The 18,490-nt window shown below is 38.2% G+C and overlaps 1 protein-coding gene across 1 annotated transcript in view; it reads left to right on the top strand.

The window, feature by feature from the left end:
• Positions 1–418: 418 nt before the first annotated feature.
• Positions 419–18,490, top strand: part of ABCB4 (ATP binding cassette subfamily B member 4) — an 86,593-nt gene continuing 68,521 nt past the window's right edge. Inside the window, exons 1-7 of the mRNA XM_023736051.1 lie at positions 419–498; positions 3,304–3,358; positions 5,329–5,479; positions 12,244–12,301; positions 13,446–13,637; positions 14,608–14,779; positions 15,863–15,987. Of these exons, the coding sequence (XP_023591819.1) occupies positions 419–498; positions 3,304–3,358; positions 5,329–5,479; positions 12,244–12,301; positions 13,446–13,637; positions 14,608–14,779; positions 15,863–15,987 (833 nt within the window). The remainder of the gene's footprint in view (positions 499–3,303; positions 3,359–5,328; positions 5,480–12,243; positions 12,302–13,445; positions 13,638–14,607; positions 14,780–15,862; positions 15,988–18,490) is intronic.

Below are 18,490 nucleotides of genomic sequence, written 5' to 3'. Positions count from 1 at the left end.
TGGGCGCCCCTGGCGGCGAGGGCGGTGCACTGGGCCCCTCGCCCACTCCGGGCTTGAGAGCGAGCGCGGCAGGAGGCGGGAGCTGCTCCTGCGGGCCGGGGCCCTAGCCCCGGCGGCATCGGGAGGCGTCGCTGGGGTCGGACTGCGCGGGGGGCGGGGGCGAAGCAGTAGCGAACAAAGTCCAGGCCCCTGGCCCGCAGCAACCCGCGCGCGTAGCCGCCTGGCCAGAGACGCGCGAGGTCTGAGGTGAGGAAGGCCGGGCCGCCCGGCCGCGGCGGGAAACCCCGGGCGCGGAGGGCGCGAGGCGGGGGGAGCGCTCGGTTCCGGCCCCTCGGGCAGCCGGCGCGAGGAGGCTGGTTGCCCTCCCCGAACCGGGTGCACTTGGACCTGAGGCTGTGCTTTCTTCCCAGGCTGAGAGATGGAACTTGAGGCGGGAAGGAACGGAACAGCCGGGCGCCCCTGGAGAGCGGAGGGCAACTTTGAACCGGGCGGCGGCAGGTACATCACCAGCAGTCACCTGCTTTCCCGTTATATGGGAACCAACAGAGCCAAATTCGGCCTTGGAAAGAAGTTGAGAAAATCTGTTGATGCCTTTGGTCTTGGAGGCTTCTTTGGAGGGTTTTGTCTGAAGTTCTGACCTTGGAGCCGAAGTTTTAAGTAGCTTCAGAGAATGTTATCTAGGCTGCTCTTGGAACAGGGTCAGGAAGGAGAGGTTGTCTTTAAAGTGCCAGTTTCTCGCTGTCAAGAGAATTGAATAAATACCTGTGTTGTATAGTAATATTCCTTGTGTTATATAACTTACATTTTTTTGCAAGTAACTTTCATGTATGTCAACTGACTTTCATGCTTATAGAGCATCAGGCTTCTGCTTTGATGGTTGCGCTTTTTGAACAAGGTTAGCGAAGCAAAGAGCCCCACCTTGCCCCTCTCCCTGTTATTTCTCTTCTTAACTGCCTCATCCTTCCCCCTCCTCCCACCTCGCCTCATTTCTCTCCTCCGGGCTGTGGGATGGAGAGGGGGACCTTGAGCAGCCTCATTCTTCTGTAACCCACGCTTCCAAACCTATTTTTGTTCAAGTACAAGGGGAAAACCTCAGCGCTTTCTTTGCTTGCACCTCTTTCTCTCGGTGTTGATTCCCCACATTTCTTTTGGTTGCCTGAGGGCCCTTGTTAAGCACCCTTCACAGGCCTTACTCAGCAAGAATAGTCAGTTAGTGGTATGTGTCTGTTTCCTCTTTCACTGTAGGAACAGTGAATCATTTTTGCCTTTAGCCTCAAATAGTTTATGAGGCTATTATGATCTCTGAGTTCATGTCAGGCCACCCAGAACTAATTGACTTGTGTCATCGAGTGATCACCCAGAGGGACAAATTTATCAAGTTCTGTAGTTTGTCTTCAAGCTGCAAAGGGCCTGATTAGCTAACTGAAAATGTATCTATCTGATGTTCAAACTGAAGCACTATTTTAGTCTGTTAATGTCTTCATACAGTGATACTGCTCTATTCCTTCTCAGAACTGTGCTATTTAATCATAGAAAATTTAGTTTTGCCATGTAGACTTGGAAAAAGGATAGCTAGTGTTATTCCTTGTAGAAAAATGTGGTTTTCATCAGCTGCAATTATGCTGGGATTTACTGTAAATCTATAAATAGATGGCATTTTCATGAAGAAGGCTATTTCTGTATTGGACTGGCTGAACATGATTAGTGTACAAAGGGTCTGTCCCTGCAACAGTTGCAGTGACACTCCAGAACCCAGGGAAGTTCTCAGAAGTATAACTCACAGTCTTGTGTTGAAAAGAAGAAAACAGTTCAAAACAGAAGGATGGAAAGTAAGAATAAGTTAAACTTTAAGATATGAAATTAAATGTACTTTTATATAAAATATAGTTTTTATAAAAGCTGTATATATACAGACATACATATACATATATGTGTGTCTGTGTGTATGTATATATATATATATATATATATATATATATATATATATATATAAAAGAAGTTAAGCTCACTTGAGTATTTTGGGCAAATTTAGAGTTAGCGATACAGCTTGTTCCAATAATGCTGCTATTGCCTGTGGCACATTTTTTTAAAAAATATATTTAGCAGTAGTGTTTCTCCTTTGAATTTCAGGAAATACTCCAAATAATTTGGAATAAAGTCTTATAAATAAACTTTCATTGCCTACCTCGACATTTAAGCTAGATAAATGCATCTTTGGTAAAAAAAAAAATCACTGTCCTTGTGGAGTTAACATCATTGTATAGAGGAAAAAATTGAAATAATACACATACTAAGTAAGCAAACTATAGAAAATGTTAACAGGTAATGGATACTATGGAAAAAATAAATCAAGGTTAAGAAAACAGGAGTGCAAACGGGAGGTACTTAGTAATTTTAAATAAAGTGGTTAGGGTAGGTCTGGTAGAGAAGGCATTATTTGAACAAAGACTTGAAAGAAATGAGAGAGCTGTGTGGGTATCTGGGCAGAGAGCATTCCTGGCAGAGAGAACTGAAAATGCAACGGCCCTGAGATAGGAACATGTTTGGTGTGTTTAAAGAATAGCAGAGAAGCCAGGGTGGCTGGAGCAGAGTAAATATGGGTGGGGTGGGAGATGTGGTCAAAGAAGTAACAAGGAGATACATCACATAGGGCCTTAGAGGCCAAGGTAAACTCTTTAGCTTTTACTCTGAGAAAAAACGGGAGCCATTATAGGTTTTTGAGCAGAGGAGTGACATGCTATGACTTGTGTTTTTAAGTGGTCACTCTGGGTGCTGTGTTGAGGATAGAGTGAAGCAGGCATAGGTGGAAGTGCAGAGACTAGGCAGGAGGCTGTTCTAGAAATCCAGGCAAGAGATGATGGTGGTTTGGACCTGGAGATAGAAAGAAAGTGGTGAGAAGTGGTTGAATTTTAGATGTATTCTGAATGTATTTTCTGACACCATTCCCCACAAGAAGGATGGCCTCTACCATCTTAGACCTATACGTATTTTTTTTAGCCAAAGAAGAATTTAATTGATTTGATAGACATTGTTAACATAGTAACCTTCCCGTTGTGTGTGAGCTCTGTAAGGCAGGTGACTATTTCACATTTCTCTGTATAATCTTGCAGTACCTTGGACAGTTACTTCTGCACATGGTGGCTGCCCTGCAGGATTTGTTAAACTGGATAATTTTGACAATTTGTGGAAGTCACTTTTTTATATTTGAAAATACTTTCATAGTTGAATATCATAACTGTTCAAATACATGTCCAACTGACTAAAAAACACTTTGTAAATTTTTAATTCAATTATATTTTACAGCAGCCAAGACAGGAAAAAAATGAAGAAAGTAAATTTGATTGGACCATTAACGTTGGTAAGCTGTGAAATATTAAATGTGAATAATACTGTCTTCATTCAAATCTGGTGTTTTGAAGCAATAGCTACAGAGCAAGTATTTAAAATTGTAAACAGGCAGCAGTAGATTTTCCATGCTACACCTGTGCTGTCTGTCTTAGGTTGGCTCTTTGTAGTTAACAGCACACATTCTCAGGATGGATGATGAAACAGGGAGGGGTGGGCTGGCTGTGAAACAGGGCAGAGCTAACTGATATACAGAGAAATTGAAAGTAAGGCCTGTGTTAGTAGCACCATGCAAACTAACCGATTTCAGAAAAATGCATCTCCACATCTGTTTCACAATAAAATAAAACCAGAGTTTAACTTAAACTTGCATATAAAAAAGGTGATTGTTAACTACAGAAAATTTAAAATGTAAGAAATATGTGTTCACGTTTAGCTTCTAGGGACATTGGTTAAATATAGGGTAATTTTAAGGGACTCAGATTATATTTAAAACAGACAGAACTTCTGGAACAGTTTGCACATTATCCCTCCCCCACCCCATTCCCATGTGCTTCCAACCTGTGTGATGTCCTGGGGTACTGACTCGGTCTTACTCAGGGTCAGCCCTCAGGGACTGCACTCTGCCAAGCCTGACTCATCACCCACTCTCCCAATGACCATTCTTTGTCTCCCCAAAGGGGGTGGAGTGGAGGAAATGGGCAGAGGGGAAAGTTTAAAAAGAGGGGGGAGATGCAAGAGATAGAGGAGAAACTAAAGAAATGGAAAAAATAAGAGAAATAAAATGTAGTCTGGCAGGCAGAGGTGGAAAGAAGAACAGAGAGAGAGAGCCATAGATTGGTCAATCAAAAATAGAAAAGATGAGAAATTAGAACTAAAAGGCAGCAAATAAAGTATTTTTAAGTGTTATAACACTGCTCTTCTGGTTAGTTTTTGGGAGTTTGTGCACTTGACTAAGACAATCGATATCACCTCTCCCTCCTGCAGATAGGACCAAGTCCAAGATCCTCAGTGTGGCCCACCAGGCCCTCTTTACCTCCCTCTAATATCATCTTTCACACCTTCTACTGTGTACTCTAGAACGCCAACTACATGGAGTTACTTGAACATTACACACAGTTTCTAGAAGCCTTGCTGTTCTAAGCCTAAACATTCCTACTTCCCTGAGTTTCATCCTACTAACTCCCCCTTATCCTTCAAGATTCTGCATGAGCATTGTCTCCATAAGACTTTTCTAAAGTACATGTATAACCAGCTGCTGTCTAGTTAACTCCAACTCATGGCGACTCCATCTGTGTCGAAGTAGAACTGTGCTCCCTAGGGTTTTCAATGGCTGATTTATTTTTCAGAAATAGATTGCCAGGCCTTTCTTCTAAGGTGCCTCTGGGTGGACTCAAACCATTTGATTAGCAGCTGAGTGCATTAACCACACTGCGCAAGGACTCCAAAAGTACATACATAGGCACTCCATAATGTTTGTTCAGTTTCACTACTGAGCTGCCTTTTAACAGTTAATTTAAACCTCTTATAAGGCTCTTACCCTTAAACTCAGAGGATCTGTTTTCCCTTAATTTTAATTCTCCTTCTGAAATATTATGAATGCTGTTTTAAAGGGTGTCGGTGTGTGTGTGTGTTTGTGTGTACTTAATGTCCGCCCCTAGCTATTACCTCAGGAGCCCAGACAGATCAAACAGTACTTCTCAAAGGAAACAAACCATTATGCCTTCTGATTATATTGCAATCATTCAGCTAAACAAGATAATGATTAAACAGAATTAGCTTGATTTCTTCACAGAATGCAAAATAAATAGTCATGAAATTGATCTGTCAATGATTTGGATCAGAAGTCTTCTTTCCTAATACATTCATTTGCAACTATTAAAAAATGTGCTGGCTTTAAATAAAAATCCAAAGAACATGTAATTGTAGAAAAAGAGAAATTCCATCCCGCAAGCTAAGTGTTATTTTGTTTCCTTTTTTCAGTTTCGATACTCTGATTGGAAGGATAAATTACTTATGTCCCTGGGCACCATCATGGCCATAGCTCACGGATCAGGTCTTCCCCTCATGATGATAGTATTTGGAGAAATGACTGACAGCTTTGTTAATACTGCAGGAGACTTCTCCTTTCCAGGTAAGCATTTCCCCACTTTTTTTTTTTAAATTTATAGTATTGTTTTAACTGGGTGAGATATTAGAAATTTATTTTGGTATCCATTATCTACTTGTTTAATGATTTGGACATGTAGATAACTACAGCTATCATATAGGAGTTGTAATCTTTTTTTTTTTTAATTTTTTATAGGAGTTATAAACTTCTTAAAAAAAAAACAAAAAAACTGAAAAACCAAACCCGTTGTGTCTAAAAGTGTTGCCTCTAAATAGAGAAGTCACTCTACCTCAGAATAGTAGAACTTTAATGAAGTATGGATACACAGTGGCCCTCCCATTAGTTATTTCTGGTGGATTTCAAAACACTTCAGTTAGCATGGTGGTACTTCTTAGCTGTGCTCAACCTGTAGACCTTGTTTCTATGTTTTCTTTTTCTTTCTATCCTATTTTTTTTATTACATCTATTTTTTGTCTTTACTCTTTGGATCAACCAGATTGCCTGGAACTTGATATAACACTTCCCTAAAAACTGAATGGATTCAATATGAGAGTGATACGCTTCAAAACTCACTGAGCCAAGGAACAGTTATCACAAAGGAGTTGTAAAATTCTCAGAAAACTCCTCAAACACAGATCATTTAAATTTCAATTAAATTACTGAAGAAACAAAGGAGTCCTGTAAGTTAGTTTCACCTATAAAATGAACCCTGGCAACAGCATGGAGTGAGACTCTAATGGATATAGTTATTTTCATCTTGGCCAAATTCAGCGGAGAAAGAAAGCCTGAATGGTCAGTTCCTCCTGAGGCATTAGGCTGAATAAAACTGAGTGAAGCTTTATTGGTGCAAGGATGGTGATATATAAGGGAAACAAAACTGATAAAGGAAAGGTGGCTTTCATAGCAAAGATACCCGAGAAAAAATACACTCTATCACTTAGTTAACATTCAGTAAAAATGTTCAGTTAACATTTCAGTATTCACTGATTGAGAACTACATTTTAGCCAGCGTCTTAGGGCTTAAGTGTAATTTTCTAAGAGAATATGATTGCTTGCTTTATATAATGGGATCTGTTTGCATAAATATTAATAAATATTAATGCCTTGTGGAAATCCAGTGTAAATATCCTTTGAATAAAACAAGCTCCTCTAAAAACAGCTTTTTCCTAAAGTACTATTGTCTCTGAAAAGAATCTCTTTATAATAAAAATAACAGCAGTAATAATGTTTTCATTATGTTTACTGTGTGCTGTGCTAAGCATGTTGCATACACTATTTCTCTTAACTCTCCCAAGAACAATCCTACGAAGTAGGCAATATGATCCTCTGTGACACATGAGGAAACTGAGACCTAGAGGGTAATAAATAAATTGTCCAAAGTTACACAGCTATAAATGTTAGGACAGAATTCAAACCCAGGTCTTTCTGCCATTCAAACCATTCTCATGACCACGTACATTATATTGACAATAAAAAAAAAAAAATTGTGCTTTATCTAGAAAAAAAAAGTTGGGAAAAGTTTTAAATGAGTTGCTTGTGTTCAACCAGTGACCAAAACTTTGACACAAACACTGTAAATGTAAAACTGGAGTAAGACAGGGTAGTTAAAAAATAATAATAATAAGGAAATGTGAGATAATAATCTTCTATTTGTTATCCTTCTTAAAAGATCTGTGGATCAAACATATTAATTTTTAAAAATATCTAAAGCAGGATGTTGTCCATATTAGAGTACATCAATCAAAAATTGGTTTCAACTCAGGGTTAAAAAAATCAGATTACTACAATGCAACTCAACTGTCACAGATAATTGCTTTTCAGACACATTTGATTTTACTTTGGACCAATTTTATCAGTTCTGTTTTTATTTTTACTACTACCAGAATAACTCCACAGCTTTCTTATTCGGAAGAGTTTGCTTGTTTTTCTCTTGTTTCTAATTATGCAACCAAATGACTTTGAAGCTGGAGATGGCAGACAGGTGCCATGTGCTGTGTCCAAGGCCAAATTCAAAGCCTCTTGGTGAAAAGGTAGTACGAGCAGGTCACTCACAGACCTGCAATTGCTGGAGTGATAAGCTCACCAAAATTACCAATTTAATTTGTTTCGGTAGCCTCCAGATTATAAACACTCCTGTTTATGAACCTTGGTCCTTATAGCCACGTTTGTCATTAGGCCTACTGACTGTTTTGGAGGATTTGGAATGTGAAGTCCCTCAAATGTTATGAATTTTCAGTTTCCACTCTTTGGTAGTTAATAAAAATAATATTTTCCCACCTCTTTGGAGAAAATGAAATATTTAAACAATGTTGTTGTGTGCTGTTGACTTGTGGCACAATGGTTAAGCACTCAGCTGCTAACCGAAAGGTCGGTGGTTTGAACCTATCAGCCTCTTCACAGGATAAATGAACTGGCAATCTGCTCCTGTAAAGATTACAGCCTAAAAAACCCTGTGGGGCAGTTCTACTTTGTCCTATAGGGTCTCTATGAGTTGGAATTTAAAGAATGCTCACTCTAAATCCAGAGAGCTCACTGAATTGTGTAGAGTTGAAGAGTTTAGCAAAAAACACGGGGGTTGGGAGCAGATACAGCATGTAGCTCAGCTCTCTAGTTCATTTCATAGAGATGATGTTTTTTAGAGTCTGTTCTTTAGAATTGCTGGGTTTCTGGACAGCTAGACTAATGGGAGCCAAATGAGAAGGGAATGTTAAAGGGAAAAATATTTAAATTACAAGAGGGTCTGACCATGACTTGTCATTGTGAACAGAGCCCATCCTTGTCAACAGGATAAATCTGCTCAGTGACAGGTTTGTTTCCTCACAATGGCTCAGTTGTACAAAAACTATGCAGAAAACATTCTGCATCCGAAACTTGAGGATAGAGTCACAGAAATCAGTTTTTTTCTGCAGAGTATTAGGAACTTGGTATCTTTTATGCCAAATCTGTGTGACTGTAATAATCTAGAAAGTTCCGTGGAAAAATCCCTGTACCCTGAATGTCCTTGCATTGCTTAGTGGTCAAAGGGAAATGCAGTTTTGAGCCCTGAGTTACTTTAATCAACTGTCCATACTGCCTAAGCTGACTAGACAAATATTAGCTCTTTGTTTTGTGCTGAATGGTCTTCTATGATAAAAGAAGCTCTAAGCAGAATCAAGGAAGACAGACATTGATTTACTTTGAGACTCAAAATTGACAATCAAAAATATGTTTCCCTATTTAATCCTTAATTTATACACTTATTGTTTAGATCCTTCAGTCACTAGTTATATGACCTTGGCCAAGTTACTTAACCTCTATAATCCTCACTATTCTTCTTTAAAGAGTAATCGTACACTTACTGATTGAATTAGATGAGATGGTTTATGTAAAGTGTTGGAACACCATAAATAATAAATATTAGAGAAAATAACTGTGAGAAGGTGAAATGAAACAACCACTCTAAGGTTCTGTTTCCTCATCTATAAAATGGATGAATTATATGGCTGCTCCCTAAAATGAATAGACAGCTTCAAGAGTTCCCGAATTTCCTGGTTATGGGAGCTATTCTGGCGGACTGGAGTGGGGATTTTCCATCCTGGCTGCACATTAGAATCAACTGAGGCACTTTAAAAAATTTTGATGCTTTGCAGAGAATCACACAGATACTTGTACGCCAGTGTTCATTCAGGCATCATTCACAATAGCCAAAAGGTAGAAATAACCCAAGCATCCACCAAAAGACGAATGGATAAACAAAATGTGGCGTATACACCCAAACCAAAACGTTGCTGTCGAATTGATTCCAACTCCTAGTGACCCTATAGGCTAGAGTAGAATTGCCTCATAATGTTTCCAAGGCTGTAATCTTTAAGGAAGCCGACTGTCACATCTTTCTCCCACGGAGCGGTTGGTGGGTTCGAACTGCTGACTTTTTGGTTAGCAGCCGAGCACTCTAAGCACTGCACCACCACTCACCATTAAGAGAAATGAATTTCTGATGGATGCTATGACATGGATGAACCTTGAAAACATTATGGTAAGGAACATAAGTCAGACACAAAAGGACAAATTTGTATGAGCCCATTTATATGAAATATCTAGAATAGGTAAATGCATAGAGGCAGAGGTTTATTAGTGATTACCAGGGGCCAGGAGGAGGGGGAAATGGGGAGTTATTGCTTCAGGGATACTGGGTTTCTATTTGGGATGATGAAAGACTTTGGAACTAGACAGTGGTGGTGATAGTTGCACAATATGATGAATGTAATCAATATCACTTAATTGTACACTTAAAATGGTTAAAATGGCAATTTTTTGTTATAAATATTTTACCATAAGAAAAAAATTTTTTTTTTTTTTTCTCAAGCTCCAGCTCAGAAGTTCACATATAATTGGTCCTGACTGGATCCTGGGTATCTCTTTTTATTTTAGTTTCCCATGTGATTCTAACTGGCAGCCAGGGTTGAGAACTACCGAGCTAGATGACTGCTTGGAGGTTGTTTACGAGATTGAAGAATAACAGGTAGTATCTTGCAAGACCAAGTCTATGCCCTTTCCAGCTCTAGAATCCCATCACTCTTCTGGGAATGCACTAATGCAAACTTGTCCCAGGAAGCAGGAACTCTTGGTTTCCTGGGAGGCTCTAGGGCTCCGAGAATTGCTAACCCAGAACTAGATTTCCATTCTTGATCTGGCACTCTGAGAAAGGAGCAGGTCAAATTCGGAGTGGCTATAGATTCTTATTTTCTAGGAGAGAGGATAAATCTGAGTTATGGTATCTTCACTGAGACAATTAGAAAGTTTGGTGGTAGACATTGGAGGTGAGTAAACCTCATTTAATATTTTACCTGATTTCTAAGTTCAGGGGGGGAAAAGGCCTGTACACGTATATCCAGAGGTTCTCTGAAGTTTGGAATGGTGAAGTCCATAAACCACCACTCTAGGACAGCCTTTGGAGCCCTGGTGGCGCAGTGGTTAAAAGCTCGGTTGCTAACCAAAAAGTCAGCCGTTTGAATCCATCAGCCACTCCTTGGAACCCCTATGGGGCAGTTCTACTCTGTCATACCGGGTTGCTATGAGTCGCTATGAGTCAGCAACAGGTTTTTTTCAGGACAGCTTTTGGGCCTCTAGTTCCAAACACAGTTCCAATTTGACATGTCGAAGGTACCATATTTAAGAACTTGGGTAGGAAATGAGCACACAGAACTGAACTGATAAGAACAGAAGTAAAATAAAGATGATTCCACAAGGATCTGATAGCTGATAAAGAGCTAGATTAATAAGCAGAAACACTTCATGCTGAACATCAGTAGAAGTTACAGTCCTGAGGGAAATTTTCTGTCAGAATTAGGGCCAATATGCCTGGTAGTTGATCCTGACTGTAGTTTGTTTTAAATAAATTCCAACCTTATCTCCCTTTGGAAAAGTGCACATCACCCAGAAAACATGACCTCTGGGTTATTTACACATGGCAAAGGAACAGAGATTTCTTTCCTAGTATCATAATAAATGGGAAATGTCTACCCTATCTGTTTTCTCAACAATGCTGTGATGTTATTTTATTGTATTACTTCGTGAATGTGGTAGATATCTGCTGCTTTCTTTTGATTTTTTCTCACTTTGTGCTTTTAAAGGGAGCCCTGGTGGTGCAGTGGTTAAGAGCTAGGGCTGCTAACCAAAAGGTCGGCAGTTTGAATCCACTAGCTGCTCTTTGGATACCCTATGGGGCAGTTCTACTCTGTCCTATAGGATTGCTATGAGTTGGAATCAACTCGATGGCAACAGGTTTGGTTTGTTTGTTTTTTTGGTTATACAAATCAGTCAGTACAACATAGTGAGTAGAAGCACAGGCCAGACTGTGTTGGCTGACAGTCTGCTACTTGACTGCTGTGTGACTTTGGGTAAATTACTTTACCTCTCTCTGCCTCAGTTTCCTCATCTGTAAAATGGAAATTTATAAATAATCCTACCTCGTACGATTGTTGTTAAAGTTAAATAAGTTAATACATGTAAAGTGCTCAGGACAGTGCCTGGCGTATTATAAATGCTCAATAAATGTTAGCTATTATTAAGACCCATTGTTTAGGAAACAGCGAGTTTTTTTTTTTTTTTTTTAATGGCAGTGGGAAATTTGGCAATGATTATGGGTGGTGGTTGCACAACACGATTAATGTAATTGGTATCACTAAATTGTACACCTGAAAAATGTTGAATTGGCAAATATTGTGTTATATGTATTTTTACAACAATTAAAAATAAACATGAAAACCAACAAATGCACAGTGACATTTTAATTAAATTAGCTCAAATTAATAGACAGTATATTTCCTTCCAATTACTCTTCCTTTAAAAATACCAGAATACTGTGTAGCTAGAACACAGGTAAAGTAGAGGGTCAGCAAAAGAGAGGAAGATCCTCCACAAGATAGTGGCAGCAACAATGGTCTCAAACATAGCAATGATTGTGAGGATGGCACAGGACCGAGCAGTGTTTTGTTCTGTTGTACATAGGGTCGCTGTGAGTTGGAACCAACTCCACAGCACCTAACAACAGAAACAGGACATCCATGCCACTTAAAACTATGTTTTCTATCTTGACCATTTCTTCTCCCTGTGGCTCCCCTGTCCTTTGCCCTTCAGCAGCTGAGAGGGTACAAATGAGTGTGAAAAGAGGAGAGTGGGTTTTCTTGAGAACCTTCACTGCAGCATCTTCTAGCTTTTATATATTTAAATTCTTAACAGATTTTTAAGACCTGTATTAATTGTTCAACTTTTAAAATTTATTTTTATTTTATTTTGTATTTATTTAGTGAATTTCTCATTGTCGCTGTTAAATCCAGGCAGAATTCTGGAAGAAGAAATGACTAGGTAATTGGCTGATATATGTATCTTTATGGTATAGTTAAAAAATATTTTTTATTTGAAAATAATTTCAAACTTACAGAGAAGTTGTAAGACTAGTAGAAAGAACACCTTTCTACCCTTTAACTATTATTAACATTTTGTCCCAATTTGTGCCTCCCCCACACGCCCAAGCCATTTGAAAAAAGATTGCATACATCATGGCCCTTTACTGGTAAATACTTCAGTTTCGTTCCTAAGAATAAGGATATTCTGTTACATAACTACAGTACAGTTATCAACATCAAAAAAATTAACATTGATGCAATACTTTTCTTCTAATCTACATCTATATTCCAGTTTTGTCAATTGATCCGATAATGTCGTTTACAGCATTCCCCTTTGCTTCTTTATGAAAATCTCAAAAACCTGTAACATAATGTTTACATACCAATTAATATTGGTGATTAAAATGAGTGCTCTCTACGTTAAAGCAAGCTTGAAAGGCTTCAACTGGAAACAGTTTGTAAAATTAGGTAAAAAATATATTTGGAAGTATTGCAACTGCATTTATTATTTTTAAAGATACTAATTTACCACTAATTTGGTTAAGCCTTCACCCTAAACTTGTTTGAATTCATGGCATGTTAGCATATTAAGTTTTTAAAAAATTTTCAGATTCTGCCAAATAGGAAGAGGGTTTTTTGGTTCTTTGTGTAAGCAATATGGAAAGATTTACACTAAGAACCATTTCACATACTTGATCTGTTTACTCCCGTATTTGCAATATGTGAATAGTAGTGAACTTTTTCAGTAGAATAAGATGTGCAAGTCTAGCATATTAATTATGATAAGACTTAAATTGTATCTACAGTTGTCAATATCAGTTAAAAAATGAATTATTAACAACCCTTTTTGCAGCTAACCACAGAAATTTATCTGCTTTCTTTGGCTGCTAGTTCAAGTAGACAGATTTGGCACCATGGAACTCTTTCTCTTATAATTTAAGAACAGAGAAAACTTTTAAAATGTGTATTTGACAAAATACTCTACACAGTTCTTTGTGATCAATTCAGAGAACTGCTTAATTCTCAGTTCTTAAGAGTTCTCATAAGAGAGATGAATAAAGGACAGTATTTAAAAGAGCCTTTCTAATTTTGTTATTTTCCAGATACGCATATTACTACTCAGGCTTAGGTGCTGGAGTTCTTGTTTCTGCCTACATTCAAGTTTCATTTTGGACTTTGGCAGCTGGCCGACAGATTAAGAAAATTAGGCACGAGTTTTTTCATGCTGTTCTACGACAGGAGATAGGCTGGTTTGATATCAACGACACCACAGAACTCAACACGCGGCTGACAGAGTAAGTATATTGCTAATGTCACACTTTCATAAAGATATTAACCATTATGTGAAAATTTGGCAAGGAAAGATTTTTTTAAAGAAAAAAAATAGTTTAAGCATTTGATATATAGTGGGACTAGATCATCTGATGGCCATTTCTAGAAGCATTTATAGCCTGTGCCACAGTGTATTTTCCATATCTCTTTGTTTTTCTCCCTAGTTATATAGTAGGCTTGTTTGAGGTCTGGGCTTATATGTGCTACTTGTTTATCTCTCATAGAGCTTATCTTGTTTATCTGACATGTGCTAGATACTCAATAAAGATGGTTGAATGAATGAAAAAATGATTGAATAAATTCACAAAGAGACTTGTCTGAGTAATTGTTGACTCTTTGCTTATTCAACAAATATTTGAGGGCCTATTTTGTGCCAAGCACTGTTTTAGATGTTTGTGGTACATCAGGGAACAAGATAAAGATCTCTGACCTTTTGGTGCTTACATTCCAGCAGGGGAACATAGATGAAAAACAATAAATGAAATAAAAAAGGAACTTATAGGCTAAGCAATAAGTTCCATGGCAAAATAGCAAGTAGAGCAGGCAAGAAGTGTTGCGAATAACCAGGGACTGTGGAAGCGTTGCAAATTATAATAGGGTGGTCATTGTGAAGGTGACAATTGAATAAAATTTGAAGGAAGTGAGAGCTATCTGTTGGAAAAATATTACAGGGAGGGCATCAGCCTGTGCAAAGGTGCTAGGATAGAGCTGAGCATTTCTAGAGAGTACTGGCAAAAGCACAGTGAGCAGATGAAGTCAAAAAAGGAAAGAAGGTCAAGGCATTTAGGTAGGGAAATATCATTCAAGAAGCTAAGACTCTGGAAGAGGCTTACGTTAGTACAAAAGTTTTACGTATGCATTTCTTAGATGTCTTCCTCATGTTTCTAACTGAACACCTCCTGCCTGTAACCACCTAGGTGTGATCTTTTTTAGTGACATCTCCAAAATCAGTGAAGGAATTGGTGACAAGGTTGGAATGTTCTTTCAAGCAGTAGCCACGTTTTTTGCAGGATTCATAGTGGGGTTCATCAGAGGATGGAAGCTTACCCTTGTGATAATGGCCATCAGCCCTATCCTGGGACTCTCTGCAGCTGTTTGGGCAAAGGTATGTGAAACCTGGGCATTTTCATGTGTGGTAACCTGGGCATTCCCATATGTGTTAACCTGGGCATTTTCATGCCTACAGAGTTATTTTTAATATGCAAGATTATGGTACTTGCACTTCTGCAGATCTGTGTTGAATGTCAGTTGAAACCACATCTAAAAGCAGGTTGTTAATATGATGACTTAAAAAAGAAATTTGTTTTTGAAGTGATTCAAAATGTCACAGTTCTCCCCTCTATTACAGGTTTTTTTGTGCTATTATTTCTTTGGGTAAACCTTCTAGCATAGTAGTTTATATCACATATGTGGATATGCCCTTATTTAAGGAAATATAATTTTTAAATACACCATTTGTCCAAATTATTCCATGAATCAATATAAAAATTTTAAATTAAGTTTGTATTTTTTATATTGATTTTTAATTGTTACCTGTGACAGTTGGGTGGCACTCTGCCAGTTTTGCCTTGTGGTATTATACATAGAACCTGCTCTACTTTAGCTAAGTAGAGAAATTTTAGAGCTGAGAAATTTTACTGGCACTTTTGGCTCATTCTGGGGTTGATCATTTACTGAGTGAACTATCTGTATCTCCCTTGTTTTGCTCTTCCTTTAGCATCTTTCTGCAGCATGTCTTTTAGCTGTCTAATTATTCAGTAGTATGTGCATGAGTAGATGTGGAAGTATTGGGTTCATAGTAATTAAAAATTGTGACACAGTAAAGGAAAGGATGGTGAATCCTTTCAAAGCAGTAAGATTTTATTTCATTTTATTTTACAATCAACAGAGAAAAATATAATAGATGTGGAACTTAACACTATTCACAAAAATGCAATTTGGAGATTTATGTGTGGAATTCCTTTTCCTGACTACTCTTAGGGAGCATGTCACCAGAACGGATCAGACCTAACCTGTGTAAGAGGTCGAAGTAGCCATTGGATCTGGTACACTGAGTACCATTTGCTACATGACTTCAACATTTGGAAATGGATAGAGTTTGGGAAGAAAAAGTAGGTTAAAGACTTAACCAGACTGTTTTTAACTTTTCTCCACATACGAAAGTCATGAATATTTTTCTTCTGTCCAGATACTCTCAACCTTTACTGACAAAGAACTAGCTGCGTATGCAAAAGCAGGTGCCGTGGCTGAAGAAGCTCTGGGGGCCATCAGGACTGTGATAGCTTTCGGGGGACAGAACAAAGAGCTGGAAAGGTCAGGAAGGTTCTTTGTCCACTAGTTCAAGGAACCCACTTTTACATTTTGTTCTTTCTTTTATGGTATGTGTTTATTATTTTCCCTTTTCTAATATTAGCTCCTACCTCATAAAACATAAGCACCCTTTACTGATGGCTGTATTTTAACTGAAGTCAGGCGGTAATGTAGGAGTTCTTAACTTTTTTGTTCCATGGACTCCTTTGGCAGTCTTATGAAGCCTATGGACTCGCTTCTTAGAAACATGTTTTTAGATGCATAAAACAAAATACATAAGATTGCAAAGAAAACGAATTATATTGAAGTATAGTTATCAAACTATTTTTTAAATTGTTATATAATAGATATGTGCCTCTGTTGTTAACTTATTAAATAATAAGATGTAACTATCGGTTTAATTACTGTGGTAATTTCAAAGTAGGGATGTGGGTAAAAGATATTTCAAGATATCTGTAATAATTATAACATGATATTTTTAAAAATCTGGGATTTTTATTAGTAACAAAACTACAGTTACCACAAATACTGCGTTTGTAGTATTGAACGATAATTGAAGGAAATGCTAAATTTTAGTTAGAGGTTAGTGAAAATAACTATGTAATTTTTTCTGATTCAAGTTCACCCCTTAGTCATGGATCCCAGGTCAAGAAACTTGATACTATATACAAAAACCTAAATGCCAGAACAAATTCCCACGATTAAAGGCTACTCCACTTTACTTAAATGTTACAAACCAGCTTTCTTAAATAATAACATCCCCTAATAGATTTATTCAATCTGTATGCTGAGAAAATATTCTGAGAAGCCAGACTGTATTAAGAAGAACATGGCATCAGGATTAGAGGAAGACTCATTACAATCTGCAATATGCAAATGATACAAAGTTGCTTGCTGAAAGCAAAAAGAACTTGAGGCATTTGCTAATGAAGATCAAAGAACACAGCCTTCAGTTTGGATTACACCTCAACATAAAGAAAACAAAAATCCTCACAACTGGACCAATAAGCAACATCATGATAAATGGAGAAAAGATTGAAGTTGTCAAAGATTTCATCTTACTTGGGTCCACAATCAATGCCCATGGAAGCAGCAGTCAGGAAATCAAATGATCTATTGCATTGGGCAAATCTGCTGCAAAAGACCTCTTTAAAGTATTAAAAAGCAAAGATGTCATTTTGAGCACTAAGGTGTGCCTGACTCGAGCCATGATATTTTCAGTCACCTCATATGCTGGACAATGAATAAGGAAGATTGAGGAAGAATTGATGCCTTTGAATTATGATGTTGGTGATGAATACTGAATATACCACGGACTGGCAGAAGAACAAACAAATCTGTCTTGGAAGAAGTACAGCCAGAATGCTCCTTAGAAGCAAGGATGGCGAGATCTCATCTCAAGTGCTTTGGACATGTTATCAAGAGGGACCAGTCCCCGGAGGACATCATGCTTGGTAAAATAGAGGGTCAGCCAAAAAGAGGAAGACCATCAACGAGATGGACAGACACAGTGGCTCCAACAGTGGGCTCCAACATAGCAATGGTTGTGAGGATGGCACAGGACCGGGCAGTGTTTCATTCTGTTGTACATAGGGTCTCTATGAGTCGGAACTGACTCCACGGCGTCTAACAACAAAACTAACAGACTTGTAAAGTATTTTCTTTTGCAGTTCTATAGGACTCCTGAGTCCTACAGCTCTTTGAAATAAGAATTTTCTCCAGAAATTCTTCAACATTAAAAACAAAGTTTCTCTAATCCCCTCCATCTCATTTTCTATTTTTCTTTTTTTTCTGCTCCTCAGACGTCTTCCAAATCAACATGTTCACGGTTCTCTAACCTCTTCCTTTTTTCTCTCTCACTGCTGCTTCCTGTACACAATAGTCCACACAGACCACACTAACCCTCAGTTGGACCTCAGGATGTCAGTGTAATCAGTGCCGCTCCATTAGCTGCGGTAAGCAAGCTGCCTAAGCGAAGGTAATTACAGCATATCCACCAGTGTCACTGGAGCCTTGTGTCACATTGGGGCATATGTAAATCTTCCTGCAAGCTCCTTGAGGCCCAACCACACAGGAGTAATCATAGTGCTAGACATGGCATGCTGGCTTTATCCCTGAAACTCAGCTCTGCTGAACGGATATAGCACCCACTTTTGAGGAAATTTCACTAAAGAGTTGAGTGCTTTAAGTGAATAAAAAAGACAAACTTTTTGGTGGCAGTTATATATATTTTTAAACTAATGCATTCCCATGTTTCATTTGGTTGAAATAAAAAAAGTGGTGCTGTTGGGTTTTTGTCAGAAACAGAAGCACCCTAATTTGTATGGTATTTTCTCAAAAGTCTCATTCTATATTCATTAGTTTGTTTTTTTAATTTTAGGAAGCCAGAATTAAATTTTTTACTCTCATGGGTCTAGCAAGGAAGAGTAGGCTTAATTCGATGTAAAAATTATTGTAATTTAACAGAACCATTCTATACATTTGTACTTTTAGAGCAAATCCAAGA

The sequence above is a fragment of the Trichechus manatus genome, unplaced genomic scaffold (genome assembly GCF_000243295.1).
Source record: "Trichechus manatus latirostris isolate Lorelei unplaced genomic scaffold, TriManLat1.0 scaffold00085, whole genome shotgun sequence".
NCBI lineage: Eukaryota > Metazoa > Chordata > Mammalia > Sirenia > Trichechidae > Trichechus > Trichechus manatus.
Note: the sequence above shows the minus strand (reverse complement) of the source record. Positions and strands in the feature narration are given on the sequence as shown.